Raw genomic sequence first — 18,992 nt, forward strand, 5'->3', positions numbered from 1 at the left:
GAATCCCTGGTGCTTGAGTGTGTGTGAGTGTGGGGGGGAAAGGCTTCTGTCCATCTGTCATGCTGGAAGTCCAATGAGACAATGAAGTCAACTCCACAGCATGAGGAATCTAAACGTGTGCACGTTTGCGTGCATGTGTGTGCGTGCGTGATTGCATGAGGAGCAATGAATTTCCCGCATAACAAACTGGAGTCCGCGCGGTGACGACCCAGATCCAGCAGTCTGTGCTCCCTCTCTTCCTGTCCGGCGTGTATTTTATATTTCATACAGAGCAGTGGGGATTGGTCGGACTCTTGGTTTGTTTCTTCTCTGCACGCCTGCGACCCGACACGGGCGACACACAAAAAACTTAATAAAGAACTTGATAAAGAATTTAAAAATGTAGCTGCGAAAGATCCGATGACGTGTGTCACGCCCTGTTTGTTTATTTTACACTTTTATGCACTACTTCCTGTTTCACGCCTTTATTTTGGAGCACTTGTGTTTTGCTTTGTCCTGCGTTCTGTCGTCTTTATTCCCCCGCCTGTAGTTGTCCTGTTTGGTTCACGTGCCTGCTGCCGTGGGTTGTCCATGTGCTGCTTCTTCTTCAAATAAACATTTGACCTGCGCTATCTGGCTGGAGAAGTCACATGGAGTCTCCGCCAGATCCCCCCAATCTCCCACCATCCCGCCCCGCCCAGTAAAGGAAAAGTGCGCCTTTTTTGGAATGTTGCCCATCATTCGCAATCCTTATGTAAGACAAGAACAACACTTTGCATTCTAAAGATATAAAAACAGGTAAAAAGAGGCAGCTAAGAATGCACGTAATGGGACAAAAAACCCTCCAAAAAGCGCTAACAAGGCTCCATAACAAGGCATATTAACTAAGCTACAGCAGCTAGCCGGTGTGATGTGGCGAGGTGTCACTATGCCGCTAAGGTAGTTCTTGGGCGTAACAACGTTAATAATAATAATAATAATAACAATGTGCTTCATGTGCAGCTCACATCATGGAAATGGAGCCTTGGAGGTGCTTTTTGGAGGTGCGTCCCATACGTGCATTAATGAGCTGTCTCTTTTGATCTGTTGTCACATCTTTAGAACACACAGAAAAGAGAGAGACACGTGTGTTCATGCCGATGGCTGCAGCTATAGAATATTTTGGCAATCGAGTATTCTGCTGAAAATGTTTTAGATTAATGGAGTACATCGTTCCCTCGCTCCATCGCGGTTCACCTTTCGCTGACTTGCTGTTTCGCTGATTTTTTGTGTGTGCAATTTTAGTGCTTTTTAAAAAGTTTTTTTTACCGTGCATGAACGCCGTTACAAGCCGAGGCTAGCCCTTTAGGAAGAATTGCATTGTGGGAAGTTGAGTGTTGTAGTCTTCTGCATCCTGATTGGCTGTAGACGGTCTCCTGTTGTGGTCATGGCCATACACGGCAAGCAAACTAGCTAACCGTGTGAGCTGTTTGCTAATCGCCGATACTGTAAAGAATGGAAGGAACAGAAGAAGCCAACCGTGCGCCTCCGAACGCTGCACGGAAACAAGCCTTCCCCCAAAACAAAACCCACAACGCCGACGAAAGGTTCTGCGCCCAAATGGCCGAGGAAGCCAACCACCGCACAAAGCCATGCGGCTGCAGGGCGCCACCACAGAACAAATGAACGCCCGGCCCGCGGAGGACGAGGAGGCGGCGTACATACGATGGCAGGAGCGGCACACTTCAGCAAGGACACAAAAACGGCAAACATGCAGAGGCCAGAGGAGCGAAACACATGTGAGCGACTTCATAATTTATTGTGTCCAACCTTGGTTGATTATTAGAATTCTAAGGAAATGTGAACTTTGAGTGTTTAAACAGGAGAGAAATGTGAGAAAATGTCTGTCTGCCTGTCTGAGAAAAGTGTATCAAGTGTATGGAAGGGACTTACAGCCTTAAAACATACAGAACCATTGCAAAGAAATAACGTTGGCTACTTGGTGGATTTCACTTATTGTGGGCTACTTTGGGAACTTAATATACATAAACCTGCCATAAACGAGGGAACACTGTAATGGAAAAAAACATATTTTTGCTTGGTTAAAGAGCAATTATGAATACAGAAGAGAAAAAAAAACATTTCAGTAAATAATGAACGACCAATTGGTTGAAGTTTTTAGATAATCAAGCGTTTTTCATCCATTTTCTATGACGCTTCTCCTCATTAGGGTCGCGGGGGCACGCTGGAGGGTGTGATGGACTGCATGATGGTGCTTTTGTAGATGAATCTACGCACCCCAGACTGTAACTATTTACTGGGAAAGGAGAGAAATAATAAGACTTTACTAAGACTAAATGACATATTACATGATGTTGATGGCTGTGCATTTATAAACCCTAAAGGTAGAAATAAGACACATATTCTTTATAAGATATGAGTTTTTGCCGTATTCAAAGTAAAATGAAGACACCTTCTGTAGTGGAACACATTACTCTCAAGTAAGCGAGTGAGACACACACTTCCTTGTTCTATGACCCAGTGTTGTCTGCTAGAAATGATTCTAGCACTAATTAGTGAGCTAAAATAGTTTTATTTTCCATCTTCTTAACTCACAGAGCTGTTTTTGCAGATGAAATGAACCCTGTATGAAGTCACGTTACCACTGGACAGTAGTCTTAATCAAGCAAGCAAGCTAGCCCATCACACGGCTAACGTTACGTTAGTAAGGTACCTTAACCTTCATCTACGTTAATTTGACCTTGTCGCGGGTCTTCCGCTCCATTTGGGAGGAGATGATGCAACATTTAAGATGTGCCGCTGTGGTATGTAAGTGCTGCGTTACAAGCGATACGCGTCACCGTGTTCAACTCCTTTCTCTCGCCTCTTCGATCTTCCTTTGTCGTCCTCCGCGTGGGTGACGTAAGCGATTCCTCGAGGCATTTTTTGCAATTGAGCTACTCTGAATTATTCGAGGAATGGTTGCAGCCTATTCAAGGATTGCGGATGATGGGCAACATTCCAAAAAAAGTGCAACATCACACATGCACACACCCAGAGGAAGAATGTTTTGCATGTTCTCCTTGTAATTCCAGCGTGCTTTGGTTTGAGCTGCAGCCATTCATGTGGTGTCTGGAGAAAGCAAGAGGAACACACCGACTGTTTGCATCATTGCTCATGGAAGATGTGTTTGAAAGGATTAAGAATGGAGGCTTGAGTTGTGGTTCGTGCTGCGAGCGGTCGTCCGTACGTGCTACGGATGCGATGCTAATAGCGATGAGAATATGTAGAAAAAGTGCATGAATGAACGTTGCCGTGCGTTTCATGCTCCCTCGTCAACTTTTGAATTGACCCACATCCACGCCACACTTGAACCTCCCTCCAGCCCGGCGCCGACCCGAGGGAGACTGGGGTGATGGTGACCATGTGTCCCCCTGCTAACCATGTCATTGACGGAGCCCCCCCTTCCCTCCAAGCCCCCGCCTCACTAAACCCCCTTAACCCTTCTCTAAAGCCGCTGTTGGCCCCCCGGTGTGCGTGCTCATTGGCTGACCGCCTTCAGGCGTCCCTTTTTCACGGGCCCATTGTCTGGGCCCGTAAGCAGCTTTGTTTCTGCATGTGCAGCTGGGCTAGCCCGCGCCGCCATTAGCCGCAACACGCTACACACAGAGCGGGATAATATAATTACAAAACAAAAGTCAGGTGGCGCACCAGCGCCGCCAGGAGAAGCCAATTTGGGCGAGATGCGAGGACACGCTGGCGGGTGGCCAGCTATAATTCGATTATGAAGTTGTGTGAATGACAAAAGACACAATTGGATCTTTTTTCTTCTTCTTCTATTCGCCCCCCTGTGATTGAATTGAGTTGTGAAAGAAAGAAGATTTACTCTTCTTATTTAGCAGAGGAAATGTGATATTCTACCAGAAAAGCGCAAGAGAAGCCGTCCCCCTGCGAGACTTGGACTGCATGCGACGACGGAGACTGGGAGCTTTCTTGCGCTTATTGTGCATGAATGCACGCAGACGAGCAGACAATGGGATCAGTGGCGGATCCATCTCCTGTAATGCTTTCTTTAAACACGCCTGCAAGTGTGTCCCCCTGTTCTGTCGGCAGACCAGAATTTATCCTGTTAGTCACCCTAGATGAGTGAAAAAGAGTAAAATCGACCCCCATCCCAGCTGGACACACACACACACACACATAAAGGCTTGAGCTTCATAGACAGCTGATATTGGCAGGTTTAGCTGGTGGTACTGTTTGGAGCGGGTCAAGCAGAACAGGATCGGTTAATGTCTTTTTGTCTCTGTGGTTCGTAGCGCAAGGACTGTTTTTTTGGGCTTTGCTGGAAGACAATAAGCGATTGTGTCAAGTGGATACGTGCACGTTCTCCTCCAGGGCTGGTGTCGGTATTGTACCCACTCGGGGTGTGGAAACGCCCATTTTGTGCCCCATTAGGCACAGTTGGATCGTGCCCCCGGGAGAGAGGAGCGCCACATTGTCATGCTCCCAGCACGTAGTCAGGTCCACGTTATCGGAATGGTGGAATACAACCAGAATCTGCTGTTCATTTGGCTCGTGTGGGGAAATACGTCCCCCAGCATAACGGCATGTGCTCACACTAGCACTCGAACCAGCCCCCTCCCGAAGAACACTCTTACTTGTCGCTAGGGGTGTACCGATCCACACTGTATGAATATTTTGAACAAACACCTAGGGCCCTATCAAATCAACGGTAAATGGTCTTTCACGTGTTTGGCGCTTTTCCCTCCGAGGCTTTCATTCACGCTGCGTAACAGAGGACTTTCTAAGGTTTTTCGCCGTGGTTTCGTTGTGTTTAGTAGTGTTTGGGATGAGATTCCGCCACAAATGAGCGGCCCGCCGGGGGAAATACTCCCCCGTACGAACGTTCCCTCTTCTCACGATGACATCATTTCATTCACATGTCACTTTCTGTCACTGAGATTCCGCGTTTAACAGTAGATTCTCTTTTTATTGACCAATTCCGCGATTCCATTAACGCGGACGTCATAGGGCCCTCATCTCGTCAACTCTATAATAGTCATTTATTGACAGTCCCTAGTATAAACAACCAGCGGTTAGGGCGGCACCCATGCGAGCTCCCATGCGAGCTGCGTGAAATCAGGACAACAGCCGCGGCTGCAAGAGGCACCCAGCTAGCTATCTCACTTAGCAGCCGTCAAAATGCATTTTCAACACACACCACACCTCTGGCCTTCAAAATAAGAGCACCGCACATCCTGTCTAATAGTGGTAATTAAATAAGGGTGTCATAGGTTAGGCTCTGGGGGTTAGGGACTGGGGGTTAGGGTTAAGTTAGGGTCTGGATGTTAGGGTTAGGTTAGGATCTGGGGGTTAGGTTAGGGTCTGGATGTTGGGGTTAGGTTAGGGTCTGGGGTTTAGGGTTATGTTAGGGGCTGGGGTTTAGGGTTAGGTTAGGATCTGGGGGTTAGGTTAGGGTCTGGATGTTAGGGTTATGTTAGGGTCTGGGGTTTAGGGTTAGGTTAGGGGCTGGGGTTTAGGGTTAGGTTAGGATCTGGGGGTTAGGTTAGGGTCTGGATGTTAGGGTTATGTTAGGGTCTGGGGTTTAGGGTTAGGTTAGGGGCTGGGGTTTAGGGTTAGGTTAAGTACTGGGGTTTAGGGTTAGGTTCTGGAGTTTATGGTTAGGTTAGGGTCTGGGGTTTAGGGTTAGGTTAGGGGCTTGGGTTTAGGGTTAGGTTAGGATCTGGGGTTTAGGGTTAGGTTAGGATCTGGGGTTAGGTTAGGGCCTGGATGTTGGGGTTATGTTAGGGTCTGGGGTTTAGGGTTAGGTTAGGGGCTGGGGTTTAGGGTTAGGTTAGGATCTGGGGTTTAGGGTTAGGTTAGGATCTGGGGGTTAGGTTAGGGTCTGGATGTTAGGGTTATGTTAGGGTCTGGGGTTTAGGGTTAGGTTAGGGGCTGGGGTTTAGGGTTAGGTTAGGATCTGGGGTTTAGGGTTAGGTTAGGGTCTAGGGTTTAGGGTTAGGTTAGGGGCTGGGGTTTAGGGTTAGGTTAGGATCTGGGGTTTAGGGTTAGGTTAGGGTCTGGGGTTTAGGGTTAGGTTAGGGTCTGAGGTTTAGGGTTAGGTTAGGGGCTAGGGTTAAGGGTTAGGTTAGGATCTGAGGTTTAGGGTTAGGTTAGGGTCTGGGGTTTATGGTTAGGTTAGGGTCTGGGGTTTAGGGTTAGGTTAGGGGCTGGGGTTTAGGGTTAGGTTAGGATCTGGGGTTTAGGGTTAGGTTAGGATCTGGGGGTTAGGTTAGGGCCTGGATGTTAGGGTTATGTTAGGGTCTGGGGTTTAGGGTTAGGTCAGGGTCTGGGGTTTAGGGTTAGGTTAGGGCGTGGATGTTAGGGTTATGTTAGGGTCTGGGGTTTAGGGTTAGGTTAGGGTCTGGGGTTTAGGGTTATGTTAGGGTCTGGGGGTTTAGGGTTAGGTTAGGATCTGGGCTTTAGGGTTAGGTTAGGGTCTGGGGTTTAGGGTTAGGTTAGGGTCTGGGGTTTAGGGTTAGGTTAGGGTCTGGATGTGGGGTTAGGGGGACCAACCCACAGATGTGTCAGTATGTGTGAATTGCTTTATTGAGGCATTAGCAGGTAGAATGTGAATGCATGTGTATGTCTCCATCATATGTGGTAAAGCGGAGTCGACTGGTGCGTGGCTTCAGGTCCTGGGTGTTGCGGGATAAGCGGTGCCGATGTACTTCTTGCCATTCCCGTAGGAGGAGTTATTCCAGGTGTACGTTTGGATGATCAGCTCCTTTCCTCCCAGACTCAGACGACATCTAAGGCAGGAGGGCGCACACATTGAAAGCACGTGCAGCCACTTTTGGGAGACGGTGCGGGAGGACACTCACTGTTTCCCGGGCCGGGTGATGTAACACAGGCTGTAAATGGCAAAGTCAAATTCAGGGCTGCAGCCAATGACTGCAGAGCCCACCTGCTTGAAGTAGCCGTCCCACGTGAACTGCAAGCCCATCACGTCAGGGTATCTCGTCCACTGAGAGCAGGAGACACAAGTGATAAACGCAGTAAAGCATCAAAAGCATCCAATGGGTTTGGCTTACAGGCCCGTTGAAGCTGTGGCTGTAGTAATTCAACAGCCCGCTTTTCTCCAGAAGATAAAACTGGATCCAGTTGTGGAAGCCGGACACCTTCCCTGCCTTGATCTCACCTGGAACACACACACGTTCTCTTATCCATACTGCACCAATGATACCATGTCAATCATATTCCATACATCCATACTGCACCAATGATACCATGTCAATCATATTCCATATATCCACACTGCACCAATGATATCAATCATATTGCATATATCCATACTGCACCAATGATACCATGTCAATCATATTCCATATATCCATACTGCACCAATGATACCATGTCAATCATATTCCATATATCCATACTGCACCAATGATACCATGTCAATCATATTCCATATATCCATACTGCACCAATGATACCATGTCAATCATATTCCATATATCTATACTACACCCATGATACCATGTCAATCATATTCCATATATCCATACTGCACCAATGATACCATGTCAATCATATTCCATATATCCATACTGCACCAATGATACCATGTCAATCATATTCCATATATCCATACTGCACCAATGATACCATGTCAATCATATTCCATATATCCACACTGCACCAATGATATCATATCAATCATATTCAATATATCCATACTGCACCCATGATACCACGTCAATCATATTCAATATATCCATATTGCACCCATGATACCATCAATCATATTCAATATATCCATACTGCACCAATGATACCATGTCAATCATATTCCATATATCCATATTCTACCCATGATACCATCATCATATTCCATATATCCACAGTGCACCAATGATACCATGTCAATCATATTCAATATATCCATACTGCACCAATGATACCATATCAAATGACACCAGTAGCTCTTCCTCACAGTAATGAACACATGATGCTTCTTTTACGGTGATGCCACTGGATAACAAAGACTGTTTGGGCAAATACTACAATATGCAATACACCTTATATATACCAAACCCTTACCTCTACCCCCCCCCCCCCCCCCCCCCCCACCCCACCGTGTTGGTCACACAGTGAGAAATGAAACTTGGATCTTTAGTAAAGCTATGCTGTATATTATATTTACAGGTATACGGGTGGAAAAGCACACTATTCATATCAACTTCACTCTTTGCTCTTTTTTCCCATTTTTGCCCTTGTTTGTCTTTCTTCTTCAATAATCATCTTCATTTTTTTGGTAATATTGGTTCTTTATTCCCATATTATAACTTTTTCCCCCCAACCTAATTCTCCAAAAATGGCAATTTTATTTGAACTTCTCTTTGTTTTTCATAAGATTACAACTTTTCAGAAAGAATATATTTGTCCTCATAATTATTTCAGGTTTATTGACATCATTTTTCCTTGTTAGAATACAACCTTTTTCTTTCAGTATTTTGACTTCAATCTTGTCAAATGACTTCTTTCTTTCCATTTCTGCTGCTGCCGTTTGTTTTTAAAATGTTCCAATTCTTTGAACTTCTCTTTTCTTCTTTTCAAAGATGACTTTTTCCTAGAATATTTTGACTTTATTCTTGTAACATTGCAACTAACCTCATTTTCTAAAAAAAGAAGACTTTATTGACTTTGTGTTTGTTTCTCATATCATTACAACATTAAAATAATGTCTGCACTACTAAAATGTATTTTTTTTCCTCATAATTTGACGTTATTCTTGTAAAATTAGGACTTTTTCTTGTTAGATTCCAATTTTTTTCTCTCAGTATTTTGGCTTTATTCTTGAAAAACGTGGGTGGGCTGCAAGTGGCCCCCGGGCTGCACTTTGGACACCCCTGTGCTGTGGAAAAGGTGCCATATTTCGAGTAATTACGTTTAAACATGTTGTTCAGCATCAGATAAAAGGTTGGATGAGGATGAGCTACAAGTATGACCTTGATGTGCTTGGATTGTGTGGAGGATGCTAATGGCAGGAAATATCTCCTAGTTTTGTTCCAACCTGCAAAAATGTGCTCAAAGCCACTGGAGTCCATCTTGTTGTTGCTCCGTGAGTAAAGACCGAACCACATCATCTTCAGGTCGTACAGGAAGTCTTCCTGGGTTGGGTAGATACCTTGAAGCGGAGGGAAGCATCCATTTTATTTAACAATGTGTGTGTGTGTGTGTGTGTGTGCGTGCGTGTGTGTGAGACACACCTTTGGTGTAGAAGAACCCAAAGAGCTCTCGGCCCAGCTCCGTGTTGGACATGGTCTCCCTGAGGAAGCCGTCCTGCTCAGCCATCTCCTGTGGGCTGATGTTCTCTGTCTGCCCGGTCATCCTGTTGTAGTTATCCAGCAGCGCCAGGAGAGCTGCGTAGGTGGGCCTGGAGAACAAAGCCCCCTCATCCACGTAGCGGAAAAAACTACAAGCACAAAATGAAAGGTTAGCGGCGGCGCCAGGATGAGGAAGAAGTGCTGGGATGTTGAGGGGTATCGTCTCACGGCCGAGGGGAAAGATCTGACTGGGAGCCGCTCTGAGACCCTGAGATCAGAACCTGGGGGTCGATCAGCAACTCTGAGGCCGAAGCCCGGTTGGAGTCCAGAGCGTAAAGCGCCTCTGAGACAGACTTGATCTCAGCGTCCGTGATGGCAGAACCGCCGCTACCGCCTCCATCACCTGCACACACACGTGCACACCTGCTCTTATGGCGACACACACACACACTCCTCAGCAACATCTTAACACCACGGCAAGAACGTTGGATGTTAAGGAGGTTCCAACAGAGCTTCAAAATGCAAGAAGAAGAAATGGGAGGGAGACAAAAAGAAGCATTGAAGTGAAATAGGCTGTTGATAAAAAGTTGAAGATCACAGCCTTTAAAAGGCCAAATGTTGGTAAAAATGTGGATTGAATGTGATTTAGTGTCAGGTGTTCACACTGTCATCATCTCTTGATGGCAAAGGAAAGAAAGCTTTCTCTCTTTGATTGTTGAGCTGCATAAGCAAGGCCTCTCTCTCGCAGCGCACCACTGATGCTGAGGTTGGACGCAGTAAGACAGTCATTTCTAACTTCTGGAAAACATCCTGAGGCTCATGGAACAAAAAAGTCAAGCGGTAGACCCCCAAAAAATGTCAGCGGAGGTCAAGACACGGGACCATCCTCAGCCCAAATTAAGACTGTTACCGGTGCCGAGTGCAGACGCCATCTGCCGGAGAAGAAACAACATCTTCAAAGGCCTGGTCTCCTTCAAGGTTTGGAATTAGCAGGAGAGCACCAAACATGGGACATTGAAAGGTGGAAGAAAGTTTTATTCTCCCTTGACGGTCCTGATGGCTTCCAACGTTACTGGCATGACAAGGAAAGCCTTCAGGGGAACAATGGAGCTTCAGGTCTCGCAGGGGCGTCAAATGGCAGCCGGCTATTGCAGGGGGCGTCCCTCATGACTGTAGGCCCTCGTCTGTGTGGTAATAACTGTTTTTTTCAACAGGACAACGCTGCACTTCACAAAGAGCATTAAGCTCACTCTTTTGGACCATCCCGCGTGTTCCCCTCATCTAAATCCAATGGTTCCAGACAGTGAATCCATCTTCCCCACCTGGAGCAACATTCCCACTCGCCTCCTGGAAACACTGGCATCAAGCACACCCAAAGCCAACAAGAATGGCACAGCTACTCATGACTCACTCCTTTTTACACATTTTACTTCTATTTTAGGCTTTTTTAAAAATCAAGTTTTGATCACCTGATGAACATCCTGTTTCACTTGAATGCTTCTTTGCAATTAATTGTTTTTTTGTCTCCCTCCCGTTTCTTCTTTTTGCATTTGGAAGCTCTACATCTCCACATCGTTCATCTGGTCTTGTGAGGAGTGTGTATGCACACCGAATGACAAGGCCAGGCTTATCTAGCACAACACTGACACCTGCTGGTCACATGGAGTATGTACAGCCACGTGACACACAGTAGACGCACAGTAATACCTGTAAGCTAGCTTGTAGTTGGCTTAGCGTTCATGCTGGTGTAAAGCAAGGACTTCATTGGACATCTTGTGTCACATATTACCTGCCGTGACTCAAATACTCCAAAGCAAAATGGCGTCTGCTGAGTTGAAATATCCCTCATCTATGGTGGTTCGTTGGTTCCAGACCCGACCACAAAGTAGGATTCAGTATTTATAAAAAATGGCTCGCAGTTTCCTGGGGTAAAACGGGAGGGTTCACACTTGGCCATGCAAAGCGTACTCACAGTGAAGTTCCTCTGAACCGACCCAGACGTGTGGAACAGTGTGAACACCCTAAGTGCTGCTTTTCAGTCATGATCACGCGTGTGCATGGTGTGCCAGGGTTGCTATGGTATGCCAGCATGTGTTTAGTCCCCTGGTCAATGTTTGCACCTGCTCTGCTTTGATCGCAACGTCCCCTTTGACTTGACGGCCATGTGAAGATCAGCAGGTGTTGCAGAAAGCAGAGAGCTAGTGCTGCGGGTGTCTTACCGTCACAGACGTGAGTGTAGTCGCTGCAGCAGTTGCGGTGCTGAGAGCACTTGGAGTTGCAGTGGCATTCATTGGCAGGGTTGTACTGCTCGTTGCATCGCCCTTTGCAAGACGTGGCTGCTGCGAAAAGAAACAATTGCGTGCTTAATGCCTGCTAATAACTTTTTACTGTTCGCCATAGCCACACTTTGGCGTGTGCCTCGCTTTTAGCCATTTCTCCAAAGACATCCCCTTCAGTAGCGGCCATTTTACACCATTTGGACTGTTCTATTCCCATATAACCATGCAACCTACCAAAAGAAAGACTACACTCCCGTCTTTCATCAGGAAAAGAAAGTTTGTTATTGTGGTCGCAATTGTTGTTGTTCTTGGTCTCTCTGTATTGTCCCCCCCTCGTGTCCTCGCGTTTTTGAAAAATGATCGTTTATCTGAGCTATTTTTAATGTTATGGGATTTAGAGAGCGCAGACCTCTAGCGCCACACATGCTAATGTTAGTATGGTAACACCTAGCGTAACAGTGCGAAGTGTTTATGTGTGTGTCTCGCTATGAAAATGGCTAAAATGCTACTATGTTAACGTTCACATTCTAGCTAACAAAATGTAGAATTTTGGATCACTCCCAAAATGTAATCAGTTCTTCCAGATGATAGAGGTAATAAGAGGTTTTGTTTAGGAAAGTATGAATTATTATTACGGTCAAACCTCACCTTTTAGTTTTCATTGTTCGAAACTGCTAGCCAAAATTCTGCCTCTGTTTTTGTCCGCCATTGCCCTGTACCGCATCGTTCTGCAAAATGCTGTGCCCGAACAAAGCGCCCTACGTGCTGCTGACTCATGGAGTCTGTCGGGTGCGACTGCTAAACAATCCATGGGGCCAAAGAAAGTCGCGAGAGGTGAGACACACGACTGATTGACTTCCATCTCACCAGGATGTGCGGCCGGGAAGTCCGCGTCAACAATAACAGAAGAACAAACTATTGTATGCTTTGTTGGGGCTTGACTTTCTCCAGTGGCGTTTCCATGCCAACATGTCCTGATTAACCCCCAATACGTCCTTGCAGCTGATAAAGTCCTGATTGCATTTGTATAACTAAGCTGCTGGCTGGCCTGTCCTCCCTTCAAGGGTCTGTTTCAGCACCTAACTATATACTGTATATAGTGTATAGTATACACTAGATACTATACACTATATACTGTATATAGTGTATAGTATACACTAGATACTATACACTATATACTGTATATAGTGTATGGTATACACTAGATACTGTACACTATATACTGTATATAGTGTATAGTATACACTAGATACTGTACACTATATACTGTATATAGTGTATAGTATACACTAGATACTGTACACTATATACTGTATATAGTGTATAGTATACACTAGACACTATACACTTTATAGTGTATATAGTATACACTATATACACTATACACCATATAGTATACACTATACACTATATACTATACACTATATAGTGTATAGTATACACTATATACTATACACTATATAGTGTACACTATACACTATATACACTATATAGTATATAGTATACACTATACACTATATACACTATATAGTATATAGTATACACTATATACTATACAGTATATACACTACATAGTATATAGTATACACTATATAGTATACACTATATACACTACATAGTATATAGTATACACTATATACTATACAGTATATACACTATATAGTATATAGTATGCACTATATACTACACACTATATACACTATGTAGTATATAGTATACACTATATACTATACACTATATACACTACATAGTATATAGTATACACTATATAGTATACACTATATACACTACATAGTATATAGTATACACTATATACTATACAGTATATACACTATATAGTATATAGTATGCACTATATACTACACACTATATACACTATGTAGTATATAGTATACACTATATACTATACACTATATACACTACATAGTATATAGTATACACTATATACTATACAGTATATACACTATATAGTATATAGTATACACTATATAGTATATAGTACACTGCAAAAACCTGCCATACTTGAAATACTAAAATTAGTATATTAAGATATGACAACTTTTCTTATTTCAAGCGAAACATTCTGAGCCAAATCTGCTTGGCTAGAATTCTTATGACTGGAATATTTTCCTAACATCCTAACATAAGCAAGTTGTCTTCATCACACAGCCAGACTGAAGTCAGATGTTCTTATTGCAAGCTAAGAAGTTGGCCACGTGCTCTTGTGGAGTCCTAAATTGAGATGAAATGTGCTCCTATGAGGTTAGATTTAGTGTCTTTGCTGAGATGTTCCCATAGACAAACAAGCATTCATGCCTGTGGGCAGTTTTTAAAGGAAGCCAGAGTACACGGAGAATAACCACGAGGTGTTCCAGCGGGGATTTGGACGTCTCTTCTTGCGGGCATGTTGGCAATGTCAGTTGCTCCTTCAGCCGTGCGAGCTTTTCAGCAAGCATGAAGCAAAAGATATGGATGGAAGCTTTTTATTTCAAAAGAAACAAGTGTGATTGGATCTAAAATGGACGTCATTTAGGAAAACCTGTTGTCATAGCAACACTTCTTGGCGTGATTTGCATGTAAGTTCTCTAGTTTTTACAGATTATTTCATGGCGAGATGGCAAATGAAACATTGCTGCCAAATCTGCAAGTCTGACTTTTGGACCATATTGAAATGTATTTTTTGCAGCGTATAGTTTTGCGGAGCACTTACCTTCACATAGCTGAGTGTAATCTGAGCAGCAGTCCCTGTAGCGCTCACAGGACGGGTTGCACTGACAGGAATAACCGCTGTCTGTTCCAAAACCACAGCGACCTTGACAGGAGTCTAAGGAGTCTAGAAGCCAACAGGACACACGTTTCCTTCCATCCCACTGGTACCACTTGTTCCACATACAGTACGTAGTAAAAAGGAATCTTACTGGTGTGTGCCAGACACAGCAGAGTGGCCCAAAGTGCAAAGACAGCAATGACCTTCATCCTGGCGGGACAGCAACAAGGTGACCTGGCGCCTACCTCGGTCTCCCTTTTATGAAGTCCAGCCCACATGTGCCAGCGCCTCACTCACGTACCCAGCTTGGTGGTGTCAGCACTTCCTGCATGACACGCTGGCACCACATGCGCTTCTTGATGTCCCTGGTGTCCCTGGTGTCCCTGATGTCCCTGATGTCCCTGGTGTCCCTGGTGTCCCTGATGTCCCTGATGTCCCTGGTGTCCCTGATGTCCCTGGTGTTCCTGCGGCGTCAGGTCTCACTCCATCCACACCCTGGGAGTAGATCCCGCAGGAGAACATCCATCACCTTGTAGCACACTCACAGCCATGCAAGGTTCCCATTTAGTAAAGCAGGACATGTAGCGTGCACACTGTAGAGCAGGGGTCACCAACGTTTTTCCTTACGAGAGCTACTTTTAGAAAATGAAAATGGCCACGAGCTACTCATTTTTGTAGAAATGATTTTCATAGCTTATTTCAACCCAAACAGATCAAATATGCTTGTTTTACCAGAACATTCACAAAATGCTGGTATCCACAACTCACATTTTATGTTTCACAATACCTTTCTTTCTAGTGTTCTCACATTATTAACTGAAAACCTGAATGAAAAGCAGGCCTGCGGGCGCCTCATGTGGTCGTGGGAGCTACCTGGTGCCCGCGGGCACCACGTTGGTGACCCCTGCTGTATGCCAACAAGTCATGTATGCTTCATCTCTGCTTTGTCATACACGGGAAAAAGCAGATTATTAGCAAGTTTGTCTCCCTAATTATACTTCTTTTTTCATTTTTAAATGCACAAATATTATCCATCCATCCATTTTCTATACCGCTTCTTCCTCATTAGGGTCGCGGGGGCATGCTGGAGCCTATCCCAGCTGACTTCGGGCGACAGGCGGGGTACACCCTGGACTGGTCGCCAGCCAATCGCAGGGCACATATAGACAAACAACCACTCACACTCACATTCATACCTATGGACAATTTAGAGTCTCCAATTAACCTAACCACAAATATTATGTTATATATATATAAATATTTAAATACGTATATATATATATATACGCTACCGCTCTAAAGTTTTAGAACAGCCCAATTTGTCCAGTTATTTATAGAATTTCAAGTGGTTGAAGTCCAGTGAATAGCTTGAAGTGGTCCAAAGGTAAGTGCTGCAGTGCCAGAGGTTAAAAAAAGGGAAAAATAACATGTACTTGAGAATGATACTGTTCTGGCAGTTGGTGCAACCCATTCCTACAGGTGTTCCACCTTCTGGAGTACTTACTACCTCCTCTGTCTGCATAAAAACACACTGTGGTAGTATCAGTTGAACAGCATTGCACTGGAGAAAGTCATTTGTTGCTACAAAAATGGCAAGAAAAAGAGAAACACACCATTTTTCCTCCACAGAAATTGCACTGTTCGAAAACCTTTGAGCAGTAGTGTATATATGTGCATATACTATATATATATATATATATATATATAGTTATTTTTTTGCACATTTGTCACACTTAAATGTTTCAGATGATCAAACAAATGGAAATATGAGTCCATGACAACACAACTCAACACTTGATGCCGTTTTTAAATGAAACTGTCAATTTCTTTCTTGTAATTATGACTTTATTGCCATAATTTTTCAGTGTAAGGTTAGGAGATAATTGTCCTAATAACAGAGTTTAGTGTTGCTGTTTCTGTTTGCATTGGATTAATAAGTGTTGCGTGTGCTGGGGGGCAGCTACCTGAAGTATGTCGAAATGGACTCTCTCGCTATCTGTCCCGTGTGAAAGTCCACACCTGCTTGGCACACAAACGCTGCTTGAATGTGTCCAGATCGTATGAAACTGCTGTCGCGGCTTTCCGTTTCTTTCCGTTTGACGTGCTGGTGGTGCATCGGTGTTGATGCGTGTGTTGCGTGTGTGACGTATTGTTTCTCATCAAAGGCTCTCTCGTGTCTCCTATACCAGATGTTGTCTTTCTCAAGCTTTGACTGCAGCTCCCCTGCATCGCTGTTGCACGTGCACCCTCAACAACAGCATCACCCCCCGTGACGCCTTTTGTACCTGAACACATCATTTACACCACACGTGCATCCCGTGATGACGCTCAGCCTAATTCTAAAAATACAATCAAACAAAAAAAATTAAAGAACAGCAAAAATGGAAAGAAAAACAGCAGTAAACTTGTGATATTAGGGGAATGAAGTAATAATACGGCGAGAAAGAAGTCATTTTAGGAGAATAAAGTAATATTATGATTTAAAAACAGCATTAATGCAATAAAAAACTACATAATAAATGACATTAAACATCAAAAATTCAAATTGTAATATTAAAGATAAGAACATTTTTAAGTCTTGTTATGAGAAAAAAATACCAAAAATAAATGTGCAACTATTGTAAAACGAGGTTGTGACATTGCAACATATATTTATATTATATTATGGGAATTAACATGAGAATAACAACATGTAAATATTTGTCAAATCTAAAAAACAACAACAACAGAACTGGAAGAATGAGCAAAGAAACGTGTAAATAAAGAGAAAAAGTTATGAATTTGCTTTTTCACCCATAAGACAAAGCTGAGATGTCACTTGTCACTATATGTCACTTGTTAGCATATCTCCAGAACATGTGCTGCTCATCCAGTATGTTACTAAACGTCACAGAGGCAACGCTGCATCCTTTCACTTCTCACATGTGGCCCTCACCCGAGGAAAACGTTTGGACACCTCCTGTCCACACGTTGTGGACAAATGATAAACATCACATACTGTACGTACAGCACATACACTATACAGTGGTGGGAAACAGTGTTGGCCTGTGTTCAGTGTTCCTGATTTCTTATGTTGTGCATGTTTGTCACACTTAAACGTTTCAGATCATCCAACAAATGTAAATATTAGTCAATGACAACACAACTCAACACTTTATGTACTTTTTAAATGAAACTTTCTATTATTAAGGAAGAAAAAACATCCAAAGCTACATGTCCCTGTGTGAAAAAGTGATTGCCCCCTAAAGCTAATAAGTGGTTGGCCCCCCTTAGCAGCAACAACTGCAATCAAGCGTTTGTGATAACTTGCAATGAGTCTCTTCCAGCGCTGGGGAGGAATTTAGCACAATTGTTGTCATTCAGCCACATTGGAGGCTTTTCCTTGTCAAGGTCATGCCACAGCATCTCAATAGGATTCAGGTCAGGACTTGGACTAGACCACTCCAAAGTCTTCAGCCATTCAGAGGTGGACTTGCTGGTGTGTTTTGGATCATTGTCCTGCTGCAGAACCTAAGTTGCTTTCAGCTTGAGGTCACCAACATTCTCCTTCAGCACAATTCATGCTTCCATTGATCACAGCAAGTCTTCCAAGTTCTGAAGACCATCACACTACCACCACCATGTTTTACTGTTACTATGATGTTCTTTTTATGAAATGCCAGATGTAATGGCACACAAGTTCAACTTTTGAGTATTTTCCTCAAAGGTCTTGGGGATCATCAAGATGTTTTCTGGCAAAATTGAGACGAGCCTTAATGTTGTTTTTGTTCAGCAGTGGTTTTGGTCTTGGAACTCGTTTTTGCCCAGTGTCTTTCTTATGGTGGAGTCATGAACGCTGACCTTAACTGAGGCAAGTGAGGCCTGCGGTTCTTTGGATGTTGTTGTGGGGTCTTTTGTGACCTCTTGTGATCATTTTGGTTGGCCGGCCACTCCTGGGAAGGTTCACCACTACTCTATATTTTCAGTTGAGGTATGTTTTAATGGGGTGGGGGCAATCACTTTTTCACACAGGGCCATCTAGGTTTGCATTTTTTCCTCCCTTAATAATAAAAAGTCTTATTTAAAAACTGAGTTTTGTGTTCAGTCGACTAATATTTACATTTGTTTGATGATCTCAAACATTTAAGTGTGACAAACATGCAAAAAAAAAGGAATCAGGAAGGGGGCCAACACTTTTTCACACCACTGGAACTCATCTCAAGAAGGGCCTCACATTGACGTGAGAAGAACAGACGACGTTTCTCAGAATACGTCATCTTCTCTGTATCCCATCCTAATATGTATCCTACAGTGCCTCAGTGCCTCAGAGTGTCTCAGGACTAGGACCTTGATTGTGCACCTTCCCCACCTTATCCTGCTGCCCCAGTGTCATCCTGTGATGCCTCATCAGCTGTGCCAATCCTGACTCATGCTGTTTCAATGCCAGCCTATGCGGCACCATCTCCGGCATCTGTAGCCTTTTTTTCTAGTTTATTTACCAGTTTACTCTTGTATATTTATGACTATTTTCTCATAAATTTGCAACTTTATTCTCTTAAATGTATTAATTTTTTCGTAAATGTATGACTTTTTTCTCGTAAATTTACAACATTATTCTTGTAAATTGATGACTTTTTCTCGTAATTTTGCAACTCTTTTCTCATAAACTTTTTTCTT

The 18,992-nt window shown here is 43.8% G+C and overlaps 1 protein-coding gene across 2 annotated transcripts; it reads right to left on the reverse strand.

The window, feature by feature from the left end:
* Positions 1-6,549: 6,549 nt before the first annotated feature.
* endou (endonuclease, polyU-specific) lies at positions 6,550-14,661 on the reverse strand. 2 transcript variants are annotated; one of them, XM_054785911.1, is made up of 9 exons: positions 14,488-14,661; positions 14,280-14,402; positions 11,510-11,626; positions 9,519-9,693; positions 9,234-9,439; positions 9,038-9,151; positions 7,053-7,159; positions 6,843-6,985; positions 6,550-6,770 (listed from the first exon to the last, which is right to left on the reverse strand). In XM_054785911.1, the coding sequence occupies exons 1-9, from the start codon at positions 14,612-14,614 to the stop codon at positions 6,650-6,652; spliced, it is 1,233 nt and encodes a 410-aa protein (XP_054641886.1). In that variant the 5' UTR covers positions 14,615-14,661; the 3' UTR covers positions 6,550-6,649. The 2 variants fall into 2 exon arrangements, with proteins under 2 accessions (XP_054641886.1, XP_054641885.1); XM_054785910.1 differs by having other exon boundaries at positions 11,510-11,629; positions 14,488-14,656.
* Positions 14,662-18,992: the final 4,331 nt, after the last annotated feature.

Source organism: Dunckerocampus dactyliophorus, chromosome 8, assembly GCF_027744805.1.
Source record: "Dunckerocampus dactyliophorus isolate RoL2022-P2 chromosome 8, RoL_Ddac_1.1, whole genome shotgun sequence".
NCBI classification, from domain to species: domain Eukaryota; kingdom Metazoa; phylum Chordata; class Actinopteri; order Syngnathiformes; family Syngnathidae; genus Dunckerocampus; species Dunckerocampus dactyliophorus.